General features: G+C 36.0%; 1 protein-coding gene across 2 annotated transcripts in view; it reads left to right on the top strand.

Annotated features, from left to right (window-relative positions):
• The window catches only part of LOC125677386 (transient receptor potential cation channel subfamily M member 8-like), a 56,036-nt gene that overhangs the window by 17,160 nt on the left and 25,278 nt on the right, over positions 1 to 13,598 (top strand). For both annotated transcript variants that reach the window (XM_048915425.2, XM_048915427.2), the window contains exons 7-11: positions 849 to 981; positions 1,212 to 1,453; positions 3,127 to 3,231; positions 6,369 to 6,437; positions 10,555 to 10,651. In XM_048915425.2, coding sequence (XP_048771382.2) covers positions 849 to 981; positions 1,212 to 1,453; positions 3,127 to 3,231; positions 6,369 to 6,437; positions 10,555 to 10,651 — 646 coding nt within the window. The remainder of the gene's footprint in view (positions 1 to 848; positions 982 to 1,211; positions 1,454 to 3,126; positions 3,232 to 6,368; positions 6,438 to 10,554; positions 10,652 to 13,598) is intronic.

A 13,598-nucleotide genomic window follows, 5' to 3' on the forward strand; every position in this document is an offset into this window, starting at 1 on the left:
CTGTGACTTGGTTGACGCACATATACATTTATATGAATGTTATGTTCCACATCTCGTAATTTTCCACTACAAAGACCATCCTAAAAATCTTTTAAAACTATGGAAAATGGAAGGGAAGACATCAGTTTTAGTGTGATAAAACGATATTTTCCTAATTCTAATTTTAACGACGAACTACTCTGTTTGCTTAATCAAAACAGAGGCTAACGGCAGATGCAACCTGTCTATATTCTTCCTGGGCACCTGAATCTGATGTTTAGTGTTTTAAGGATCCGTGTTTGTTTAATTCCCGATTTTGCATTGTATATAGGATTGATAACCACTGTTCTATTTACTTTTGTTAATTCAGGGATAGCAACATAACATGTTGTTATCACGAACCAAAAACTAAAATCACTAACGTACATCTGCAGTCCTTTCAAACTTCGTTGACTAGCCGGTATGCTTTTTGGGCTGATGTTTAATCGTCGAACGGTAGATTTAGGAATACGATTTTGCAGTGGTTACCCTTGTTCACTTTCATCTACAAGTGTACTTTTTAAAAGAAAATGAAGCAAATTATGGGTTTGATTTCAATGTTTCATTGTAGATATCCCCATCTTCTATACATAACAGCTTTCTCTACTGTGAGATGAATTCTTAAGAAAAAAGTTAAAAGAAATTTAAAAGACATAAATTGTGCATTGAACTATATTGAATTCCTCCGTGTACCTTGAAATTTTCTGAGAAGACAATTGAAATTGTGTACAGTCTTAAGTTGTACAATGTTTATTTCTTTTTCCAAATATTATCTAGATTAAATTCTCGAGATTTACAGCACTGGTGACACGAAATACAATTTTTCATAGGTAAATGTATTTGACCTTCATGAAAAGAATGAAGAACAATTTGCAGCGACTGTCGGAGAGGTGGTGCACATCGCCTGGTCACTTGAAGACACCGATCATTGGGAAGATGACGATGACGATGCCGGCGCACTTGGTATTTAACTTATGGTCGCCGTTTATAATTGCTACATTTGATAGATTGCTGACATCATAAAGTATGGATATATGTTAATATAAGTTTACTAACAAAGTTTAATTGTATGTTAATACATTCGTATTTCCTTTATGGGTGAAAGTCAGATTGGATTCAGTATTTGGAAGGTTTGCTGATTATCAGTATGAATGATTCAATGTAACTGACAAATTTAATAAATTATGTTGGAGGGCATACACTTAAGCCAGACATGAACACAAGTATTAGGATCAGAAAGAGCACTTACATGAAGCCAGAGAACTGGAAACAGCTGACGGAATCGTGGAACATGGCTGATGCACACGAGGCATTGTCATCAACCACCTTCTCCTCGCCGTTGTCACTTCCTCTTGATCTATTCTTTCGATATTCTAAGTTTTTAAAACAACGAAAATACTACCCGTCAACAGAAGATGAACCAAACGAGGCACAGGTAGTTATCGCTACACATTAGAATAACTTCACACATAACTTTTCAAATGAAAGCGGAAACTATGATTATACGACTCGGTGTCAAAGTATGCATACTAGATACAACGTAAATCCACCATAGAATTAACAGGTCAGGATACATAATTGGTGACGTACGAGGGTTGTCCCAACAGTCGTAGTTATGATTAATAAGTCAGCTTTTCTTAGTTGATATCAGTTTATTTTTCTTTTTATGATGAATAGGAATAGTTAATCTTAAATTACAAATTACATATATTAATAACAAACAGCTGTTTAAATAGATAAAGCATAATAATGTACGTCAGTGTACCTAAGCAACCGTCCGTTGCTTTTGCAAAAATGTCACATTAATGTTCTGTTTTAAAATACTGGTGATTGTGTGCAACATATTTCACGTGTGGCCATATCTGTTTGTCGAAGAGACTTCCAAACCATTCTTGATTGGCGGATGCATTGAAACACAACACCATCCTTCGAATTGCTTTATCCGTTGCAAATATCGGTCCTCACAATGTGTTCTTTAAAAGAAGCTCCGTTGCGTCATTTCTGGGAAGTAATGTAAATGTTGAAGCTTTTGAATTGTATTAACCAATTTAAGTTAGATTACCCTACAATGATAGGCCTAATTTGAAGTAACAGTCCTATCATGCTGAACTGCGTGACGTGAAATTACTCCTATATCCATAAACGCCCATAGCTGTTGATTTAGCCGTTTTAGGGTGCGGTGATTCCCTGGTTTTCTACACATTCGATTGAATATTTGATTCTGCTTCATAATGATAGGTACATTTTGTTCATTGTATTTATATCATCGAAAAGGTTTAGGTATTTGTGATATCTTTTAAGAATCATCTGGAATATTTTTACTTGCCTGACCATTTCATCATGCGTCAGCAGCCATAGATGTTCCTCTCATACTTAGATCATCCGAGGGAATCTTGTGAATGACTCTTGTAGTTATATGCACTATTTCTGTTATGCTAATGGTTATTTGCCAACGATTTCGACCCATAAAGTTCTGAATTTGGTAACTGTCGTTCTCCTTAAGCCCTCCCATTTCCGAAGCTAAATCTACACGGTCTTTGCATTTCGCGTGTCATTTATATACTAATGCTCTACTGATGAAGACACATACTGTTCTACACAGTGCTTTATAACATCCATGTGGGCCATGTAAATGCTTAACATCGTCATATTCCGCAGATCTTAAATCAGGTACGGTTTAAAGATGAAGCCAGGAATCTACGGCGCCGTGTATGTGATATTTTCAAATTCTTAGCAGATTTCACGTTTATAAATTTAAATTAGATGTTGCACAGATGATAAGAGAATGAACTTCAATGAAGATAAATATACAATATCACGTTTTTTAGAGTGCGCCGACACACTTTATAAGCGGCGTTCTGATAAATTATCATGATCATATTATGAAAGACATCCATATCTACTAATATTTGTTTCATGACTTTCATGCAAAATGTCGTGTTAATTGAACAAATATTTACAAAGTTAAGGACAACGTCTACGACTCTTTGGGGACAACCCCCAGTCCATGTAATCTTGGTGCCTCGACAGATGAGACCGTATTCATAATTTAAAGAAATGTTTTGAGTCTTGTTATCATGTGTTACATGTATTTGGCTTCCACTTCAGGAGTTGCTCATGGTCGCTTTAAGTGCTAACAGGACAGATTATGTGGGAGTTCTTCTGGATTTGAACGTCAATCTTTCAATAGAGCAGATAAACAAGCTTTATAAGGTAATCAGAAAATTCGTTTTCAAAACATATAATAGATACTTGGATGATATTAATACCCATGGACACGAATTGTGCTCCTTTGTTAGCTGACCTGTTTTTATATTCATATGAAGCAGATTCTATTAAAAAAAAAACCTATGCAAAAAGAGAAACTCTCCTGCTGTGGCCTTCAATTCGACATTTAGATATATCGACAACGTATTATCTATTGACAATATTCATATATCGATATATCCCAGTTAACTCGTAACAAAAGATACCACATAGTCGTCCACTTCTGCGTCATACTTAGATATTTTATTGAAAGTAGATATTAACGGCAAACTAACAACTCAACTTTATGACAAACGGGATATCAGTAGCTTGCCTCGATTTCAAACCTGACCATACCCAGCACAAGCTCTTGCGTATCGAATCATTTGAGAGATATAAACTCCATATGCAGGTGATAATGTAATATTGCTACATAAATATGGGAAGTTGATGATGGAGAAGCTGAAATCATCACATTTGTCATAAAGTTGAGTTGTTAGTTTGCTGTTAAGGTAGCTCATTACACTAAACTTTTATCCAATGGTTCGTTAAACACTTCTTATGAAGTATAATTTTACCATCGAAAGAGTGATACAAGCTCTCAATCATTTTAAACGATGTTTTTGTGATTTATCCTGGAAATATAAAAAAGGGTGCTTTGTTTGAAAATAAGATATTCTAGAGTCCAAATTTCGGTGTGATTTGATGCATAACATGAATATCTAAACAACATGCCTGAACGACTCATATAGACGTTTTAATTGTTTAAATAAAACAATGTTTATGAAATATGAAAACATTATTTTCTATTTTTTAAATATACGAATAAAATTTTCAAAACACCTGTTAATTAGAAAAAAAAAGATGTATCAGAGATATATTTCAAATAGAAATTGAAATGAATTGGTAAAAATTCAGAAATATTACGACTTTTGAAATTTGAACCAAACCCAATCAGAATTATAAAGAGTAGTCATTGTGAACATTGTGATCAGAAAAATACATTCTCTTTGATGTAAAATGGTCTACAAATTACATGAATTTATAAAGGAAACTTAATTCTTGATGAACAGTGCATGCAATTATCAACAATATGATTATTTTAGTAATTTCTTTCATTTTTGATCGGGATCGATACATACTGTACTTTTTTCTCTAGTTTGAACATAATGATATATATCGAAAATTTGGTCATTTCGTTTTAATTTCGTTTAAAAATATATTTCGTCGATATATTTCTTCTCTAACTGACATGGTTTGTAGGTTGTAACGGTAAATTTGAAAAATATTAACAAATAACGTTTTCAATTTTCCTAAATATTTCTTTCTAAAAAAATTAGAACGTTTATATCTGAGTTTTTAGATACTTTTCCGTAAATATTAATGTCATGCAACAAATCACAATGAAATTTGGACTCTACAATCTTTATTTGCAAACAAAACGCTTTTTTTTATTATTCAGGGGAAAATCACCAAAAAATCATATAAAATAAATGAGAGCTTGTATCACAATTTCGATGGTGAAATCATATTTCATAAGAGGTGTTTTAACGAGCCATTGAATAACATTTTAGTGTAATGAGCTACCTTAATATCTACTTTCAATAAAATATGTAAGTGTGAAGTAGAAGTCGACAACTCTGTGGTGTCTTTTATTTCGAGTTAGCAGGGATATATCGAATCGCCATATGAATGAAAGTTATTATTGTTGATAGATAATACATCGTCGATATATCAAAATGTCAAATTGAAGGCCACAGCAAGATATTTTGTCCTCTCATGTAGAAGTTTCTGAATAAATTCTGCCGCAAGCTACTGACAAACAAGTTGATGGTACAGGGGTTTCAACAGTCTCGATTGAAGAAAGCATTTCAAAAATTATATGGTCGTTAAAACGATCTAGTTCGTCAAAACAACCTATCATTGGATTAAATGCTGTCTGACATGTTTCATACCGATTATTATGCCGTTCTTGGCACACTGATTTTGACTACGGATAACTCCGTGTACCTGATCAGGATATAGGGCTCACGGCGGGGGTGACCGATCGACAGGGGATGCTTAATCATCCTAGGCACCTGTTCCCATCTATGGTTTGTCCAGGGTTCCGTGTTTGCCCAACTATCTACTTTGTATTGCTTATAGGTGTTATGAGATTGATCATTGTTCGTTATCTTCATTTTTCACGAATATAAAAACAGGTCTGTACTTGCTAGAGATGAGAATTGTTTCCTTAATACCCAAAACGTCATCGATAGCATTACATATAATGAGTGTAAATATAAACGTACTGTATACTTAAAGGATAACTTTATACTGCAATCACTAAGTATGCATACTATCAAATAAAAATATCAACCTACTGCACTGTCCTGTATTTCTGAACATCACAATAATAACACACAGAGTTAACACTCACTAATTTAGAAGTTTTTGCCGTTGAAAATTCATATGTCAGTACAAAACTGAATACTAGTAAGCAACTGTCCATGGCTAACAATTCTTGCTACATGTATCTGCCATAAATTTACAGGCTCTACACATAAGAATATTATGCACGAAAAATCGTGACGTCACAAACTTGTGTAAAGTCTAGTAAACAAATTGTCTCTTACACGGTCAGCTAAGAAAGGACCATAATTCGTGCATATGGGAATTCCGTCAGACTGTTGGAAGACCTGATCACCAAAGACCACAAAGATATTGTCAATGAGGAACTATGGCATATTTATCATTTCAACTTCAGTATACTTGTGTGTGGAATCAAAGTGGTGTTTAACAAAATAGTTTTTAGGATGACTGATCACTAGATATGGAAATTTTCATTTTGTATTTTGTTGAAGAAGCAACTGTCTATAATTTAAAAAAAAATGTAGTCTTTAATTTATCGTGAGGAATGGTTGTGTAAAGTGTTGAAAAGTCATAGGTTTTGGTGTTGTTGACCTGAGAAAAGCTTCACGATTTCAAGTTAGCTAAAATCTAATTAAATATGATTTGCATATTACTGCGGTGTTTAGAATACCCAAAATCGATGGATACATACAAAAGCAGCATACAATCATGCTCATCGCATTTGAATATACTTTATAAAACTTCTTTTCCAGTCACAATTCCAAATAACCGAGAAAGGCAGTCAAAAGGAAAGCTATACAGGAATGCACTGGGTTTTGAAGGTATTTAAATGGTATAGATTTAAATTAAATGAATACTTCATGAGCTGTCCATGTCAGACAATTGGAATTTTGTGACTGTAATTTATCAACCAACATGCCTTTACAAAAATATGGTTTTTATATAAATTACTAAGGATGCATGCAAGGTAAAGATAACGAACAGTGATCAATCTCATAACTCCTATAAGCAATATAAAATAAATAGTTGGGCAAACACAGACCCCTGGACACACCAGATGTGGGATCAGGTGCCTAGGAGGAGTAAGCATCCCCTGTTGACCGGTCACACCCGCCGTGATCCCTATATCCTGATCAGGTAAACGGAGTTATCCGCAGTCAAATTCAGTGTGCCAAGAACGGCTTAACAATCGGTATGAAACACGTCAGACAGCATTTGACCCAATGCGAGGTTGTACTGACGAACTAGATCGTTATAACGACCATAGAATTTGCAAAATGCTGACTTCAATCGGGACTGTTGAAATCCCTGTACCATCAACTTGTTTGTCAGTAGCTTGCCTCGATTTAAAAACTGACTATACGCAGAACAAGCTCTTGCATATCGAATAAGTTGAGATATATAAACACCATATGTAAGTGATAATGGAATATTGCTACACAAATATGGGAAATGCACAAAACTCTGGGTATAGTTATAAATGTTTTCAATCACTTCACTAACCGTATTCGTGCTGATTTTCGCGTTACTTTATGAAAATGTACATAAGTGCTACACTACGACGTTAATTCTCTGTAATATCATGATAACAAAATGAAATCTAAAACAAATCTAGTGAGAGGGATTTTTAATCCTAGGAATAATGGAGACAATCCACATTCTTCATTTTCAACTTCCCATATTTATATAGCTATGTTCCATTATAACCTGCATATGGTGTTTATATCCCCCAACCGATTCAATACACAAGAGCTTGAACTCTGCGTGTGGTCAGTTTTCAAATCAAGGCAAGCTACTGACAAACAAGTTGATGGTACAGGGGGTTCAACAGCCTCGACTGAAGTCAGTATTTCGCAAATTCTATGGTTGTTATAACGATCTAGTTCGTCAATACAACCTATCATTGGGTCAAATGTTATCTGACGTGTTTCATACCGATTGTTAGGCCGTTCCCGGTACACTGATTTTGACTACGAATAACTCCGTTTACCTGATCAGGATATAGGGCTCACGGCGGGTGTGACCAATCGACAGGGGATGCTTTCTCCTACTAGGCACCTGATCTCACCTCTGGTGTGTCCAGGGGTCCGTGCTTAACCAACTATCTATTTTGCATTGCTAATAGGGGTTACGAGATTGATCACTGTTCGTTATCTTCATCTTTCATTTAACTAAATCCTAGTAAATATATGCAATGAACTTCCGTTGATATCTTTGAAATGTTCTTCCCTCACCTTGTACAACACTAGTCTAGCTATGTTAACTAGAAGTCCAATGGTAGTCACATAGTATTAATAAAACTTGTTAGCTAGAAGAGTGCACGGGTAATACACATACCGGTTTTTCAGAGTATATGACAATAGTTTAAATCCGCTAGAAATCCATGTCGATGAGTAAGGCCGTTGATTTACACGAGACGTGGTTTACATCCCATGTCTGACAGAACCGGAGTTGTCCTAAATGTCTTACGTCGGAATGACAATGGGTGCTGACCCCAGCACCGTTGAATGGCGGTGATTTATCAACTCAAGTTTTGGGTAGGTGGGTCTATCTTCCGAGGTCGTCCTCATTGCCTCTGGAGATACTCGCGGCATGAGTAGAACGTCAGAATCTGAATTAGTGGGTGGTGCAGAAGAGGTTACCACTCGACTTTCCAAACCCAGGTTTCTTGTCTCTTTGTACGACGTATACAAATGTTATTATCTGGGTCCTGGGTCGAGGCCTCTGCTGGTGGACTGTTAGTCTCCGAGGGTCTCTACAGCCCAGTAGCTAAGTACTTCGTTACCAGCTTGAAAATACGGATGTATATTTGATTTCTGTAATAAAATTTAGAAATTCTTTTCAAAATGAAGTATTATCTCCCTCATGCATAGCTCTTATCCTTGGACGAATTTGACTCCACTCTTGGGCACTTTGTTTTCCCCTAAAATAACTCTAACAAGTTTATCGTTATTTCGGATTTCAAACATTTCGGTTGAGCATCACTGAGATATTATCTGTCGAAATGAACAGATGTGCATCAAAATTTGTACCGTATAAGTTTTACATTATCAAAAGTCGTATGTTATGTCGTATGTTAAAAATTAACTTTTTTCTTAATTCTCTTACGAAATTTTAAACAAATCAAACATACGACGATGAGAGAGATGCCAACAACTCATAATAGATAATATGACCAATATGGTCAATAAAAGTTCGAACCAGTAGGGGGAAATACATATACTTCATTGGTTTTCCAAGTCATCCATTTCAATATGCTTTATTCTCCAAAGTTTATGAGGAAACTTCAGAGGAACCTTTCAAAGTGGGTGTTAAGTGTGTGGACGAAATTAATGTGGTTTTCAAGGAAATTAGCAGCAGATATTTCTTAAAATATGGTAAAAGGATGAGTTGACCATTGGGAGTCCGACAAGACAAGGGTAGATGTAAAACGCCCTCAGGAAGTTGCGCGAATAATGTCACCATAATTATCAAATTCTTCAACAATTGTCATAGACTATCTACTGCGTGTCGGCAAAATCTCTTTAATTTTACGAAAGACGACATTCTCCCGTATTAATATACCCATCGTAGCCAGAGAAACCAAGAGCCAAAAGAGAAAACCCTAACCAACTCTCAGAAGGACCATGACTATTCTACCTTATTTTTCTTCGTGAAAAGAGATGGCAAACAGAAAACCAAGCAGAAAAACTGCGATATGTATTTAGAAAATAGTACAACCTCCCACAGTTGAATCTAAATATTATGATTCAAAAGCGTGCACATCGTCCAGGATTTAAAAAAATCATGTGGTATGGAAGAATGACATCTTACAGAAAATGGTATAGGCGTCAAAACCACAAATTTCCAATTCACAAGACTATACGTTTGGATTATTACTGCTTTGTTTCTTGGGGTCTTAACGTCACTTCCCTAGCATATCTAAGTAAGGCAAATACACATAAACCATCATCCAACGGTACCATGGTATCATTAATTTTCAGGGAGACCAATCGGCAATTCTTATCCGAATTAAAAAATGTAATTTGTATATCCTCCTAAATACTTATCATTTATATTTGATATTTGTTTGTTTTTGTTGAATAAATTTATATAGATCGATAGAATTGTTAAGTTTTGCTTTTCAGGATTCCCTATCTATAGATACGAAGCATCATGAGGAATCCCCAACATTCCAATAGAAAGTAATTCCGGAAATTATTTTTCGTTGGATATGATATTCCAACTATTTTACAACCAATAAAAAAATCATGTAACATGTAAAATTGCATGATTAAAATATCAAACTTAATCTGTCACGAATACAGAGGTTAAATACAAAGAACAAAAAATCGTCAGATATCCAGATGGTTTCAGAACTGCATATAAATTGCACTCCAAATAAAATCCACTGTCATTGATTGCAGGCAGCACTGTTTCAATATTACATTATGTGTTGCAGGAGGTAAGATTGGATAATCATACCTATGTGATACATATAATATTGCATGTTTTGTTCGCATCATTCTGACCCCCACTAGTTTAGTAACTTCCGTCATTTTCAAAATAAATGACATTTTGTCAGTCTAAATCAATTTCCTGTTTTCTTTGCCTGTATCAAGTAACAAACATGGGTTACTTGGCAAGACCATATTAACCAAGAACTAAAAAACATCGATGTGACGTTTATGCTCATAATTATTGTCATGTATTGTGTTTAGTAACGTATCGTACAATTAAAGACCCTAATTAGAACAGATATCAACCATAGTATACTGAAACATCGTAAGCTTATTCTTCTATAACATCATAGATAGGATAAAGAAAAAGCTTAAAATTGGGTAAAATCTGCACATTTTTGAATATCACAGTGGTTGATATCTATTAGGGCACTCTCTGTATCTGCACACATCCTTGATTTAAACGTTAGTAATGATGAATTATGTCTTCTGTTTTTAGGAAGCAATTGGACGAAAACGCTCAACTGATCTGTGTGATGGAGAAAACTCGCATGATCATGCGCTCAAAATATGTCGTAAAGTTTTGAAGTATCATAGTAAGAATTAATTAGATTACAGTATAATCCTAGATTATCACACAATAGTCATCAATCAGTTCCTGTTAGTACTTCCGTCATACGGTTCCTCATGTAACTTGTCTTGAACGTTTCATAGTTACATGGTAACTTTGAAAAGCAAACGCTCATTGTGATGTATTCTGATTCCATACACAAGAGCTTGTTCTGCGTGTGATCAGTTTAAAATCGAGGCAGCCTACTGACAAACAAGTCGATGTTCCAGGGTTTTCGATAGTCGCGTTTATAGTCAGCATTTTTATTGTGGTTATAACTGTAGCGTGCGACGATGGTTTCTCAATTTAGACTGAGCTACTTACTCAAAATATTGATTAGCGATGTGGGTCCTCTCGGGTTTATTCCAAGATATTGAACAGTGATTGGCAGTAAAATGATTTGAGACAATAATCAGTTCAAATGATTAGCTATTGTACAAAGAAACAACGATATTCCTTACAATTATAGCGAAATTTGATCAACTCAAAATTACTCACTTCAATTACTCAATATTGCTCAATGTTTGTCTTTGCTCAATTCGACTCAGTCTGTATAAATGAGAATAATGTAGCGGAAGTAAGGGTAAAGGTGAGTAATTTCTCATTCCTATTGAAAGTATTTAATTAAATTATATTATTACTGACTTTGTATAGGAAATACTTACTCAGCCCTGCCCATATCTTACCGTTGTTAAGCTTTCTCTTTTGATCGATGTTCTCTCGGTCGTGATATATGTAGACTGACTTGGTTGCATAGTATTTATACCCTACAGCTTAACGTTAATTGGATAGTGACTGAGTATTATGATTGACTAAAATCTAGATATTTGATTGGTCCATGTATTGGTAGCTTATAATCCACTTCCGGATTCATAAATGTAGCTTGAATAAAGGGATATATAGGAATATATATTTAGAGATCATACCGAATTTGCTTCATAACTATCTAGTTTGTCAAAACAGCTTCTCAATGGGTCAAATGATGTCTGACGTGTTTCATAATATTTATTTGATCGTTCTTTACACACTGATTTTGACTGCGGATTACTCCATTAACCTGATCGAGATATAGGACTCACGGCGGATGTGACCGGTCAACAGGGGGTCCTTATTTGCCATTGGTACTTGATCCCCTGTCTGGTATGTCTAGGAATCCGGAGTTGAGTTATATCATGACAACAATGCTGATTCGATGGAAAATTCGTTTGATTTCTTAATTTAAAAACAAATTTCGTCAGGGAGTTCACCTGCACTAAGAAAGCGAGATTCACCACTACAATGTAATTCACGGCGCACCACTACAATGTAATTCACGGCGCACCACTACAATGTAATTCACGCTGCACCACTACAATGTCATTCACGGCGCACCACTACAATGTAATTCACGCCGCACCACTACAATGTAATTCACGCTGAACCACTACAATGTAATTCACGGCGCACCACTACAATGTAATTCACGCTGAACCACTACAATGTAATTCACGGAGAACCACTACAATGTAATTCACGGCGCACCACTACAATGTAATTCACCCTGCACCACTACAATGTAATTCACCCCGCACCACTACAATGTAATTCACGGCGCACTACTACAATGTAATTCACGCTGAACCACTACAATGTAATTCACGGCGAACCACTACAATGTAATTCACGCCGCACCACTACAATGTAATTCACCCTGCACCACTACAATGTAATTCACCCCGCACCACTACAATGTAATTCACGGCGCACTACTACAATGTAATTCACGCTGCACCACTACAATGTAATTGACGGCGCACCACTACAATGTAATTCACGCCGCACCACAACAATGTTATTCACGTCTCACCACTACTATGTAATTCACCCCCACCACTACAATGTAATTCACGCAGCATCACTACAATGTAATTCACGGCGCACCACTACAATGCCATTTACACAGCACCACTACAATGTAAAACTTATATGGTACCAATTTTGATGCACCAGATGCGCATTTCGACAAATAATGTCTCTTCAGTGATGCTCAACCGAAATGTTTGAAATCCGAAATAACTATGAAGTTTTAGATCTAAATATAGCCAAAAACAGCGTGCCAAACAAGAGGAGCCAAATTCGCCCAAGGATAAGAGCTATGCATGAGGGAGATAATCCTTAATTTTGAAATGAATTTCTAAATTTTATAACAGCAATTAAATATACATCCGTATTTTCAAGCTAGTAACGAAGTACTTAGCTACTGGGCTGTAGAGACCCTCGGGGACTAACAGTCCACCAGCAGAGGCCTCGACCCAGGGGTCATAATGTAAAACTTATACGGTACCAATTTTGATGCACCAGATGCGCATTTCGACAAATAATGTCTCTTCAGTGATGCTCAACCGAAGTGTTTGAAATCCGAAATAACTATGAAGTTTTAGATCTAAATATATAGCCAAAAACAGCGTGCCAAACAAGTGTAGTTCACTCCTCACCACTACAATGTAATTCACGCCGCACCACTACAATGTAATTCACTCCTCACCACTACAATGTAATTCACGCCGCACCACTACAATGTAATTCACGCAGCACCACTACAATGTAATTCACGGCGCACCACTACAATGCCATTTACACAGCACCACTACAATGTAATTCACTCCTCACCACTACAATGTAATTCACGCAGCACCACTACAATCTAGTTCACGCCGCACCACTACAATGTAATTCACGGCAAACCACTACAATGTAATTCACGCCGCACCACTACAATGTAATTCACAACACACCACTATAATGTAATTCATGGCGCATCACTACAATGTTATTCACTCCGCACCACTACAATGTTATTCACTCCGCACCACTACAATGTAATTCACGCCGCACCACTACAATGTTATTCACTCCGCACTACTACAATGTAATTCACGCCGCACCACTATAAT

The sequence above is a fragment of the Ostrea edulis genome, chromosome 3 (assembly GCF_947568905.1).
Source record: "Ostrea edulis chromosome 3, xbOstEdul1.1, whole genome shotgun sequence".
In the NCBI taxonomy this organism is placed as follows: Eukaryota; Metazoa; Mollusca; class Bivalvia; order Ostreida; family Ostreidae; genus Ostrea; species Ostrea edulis.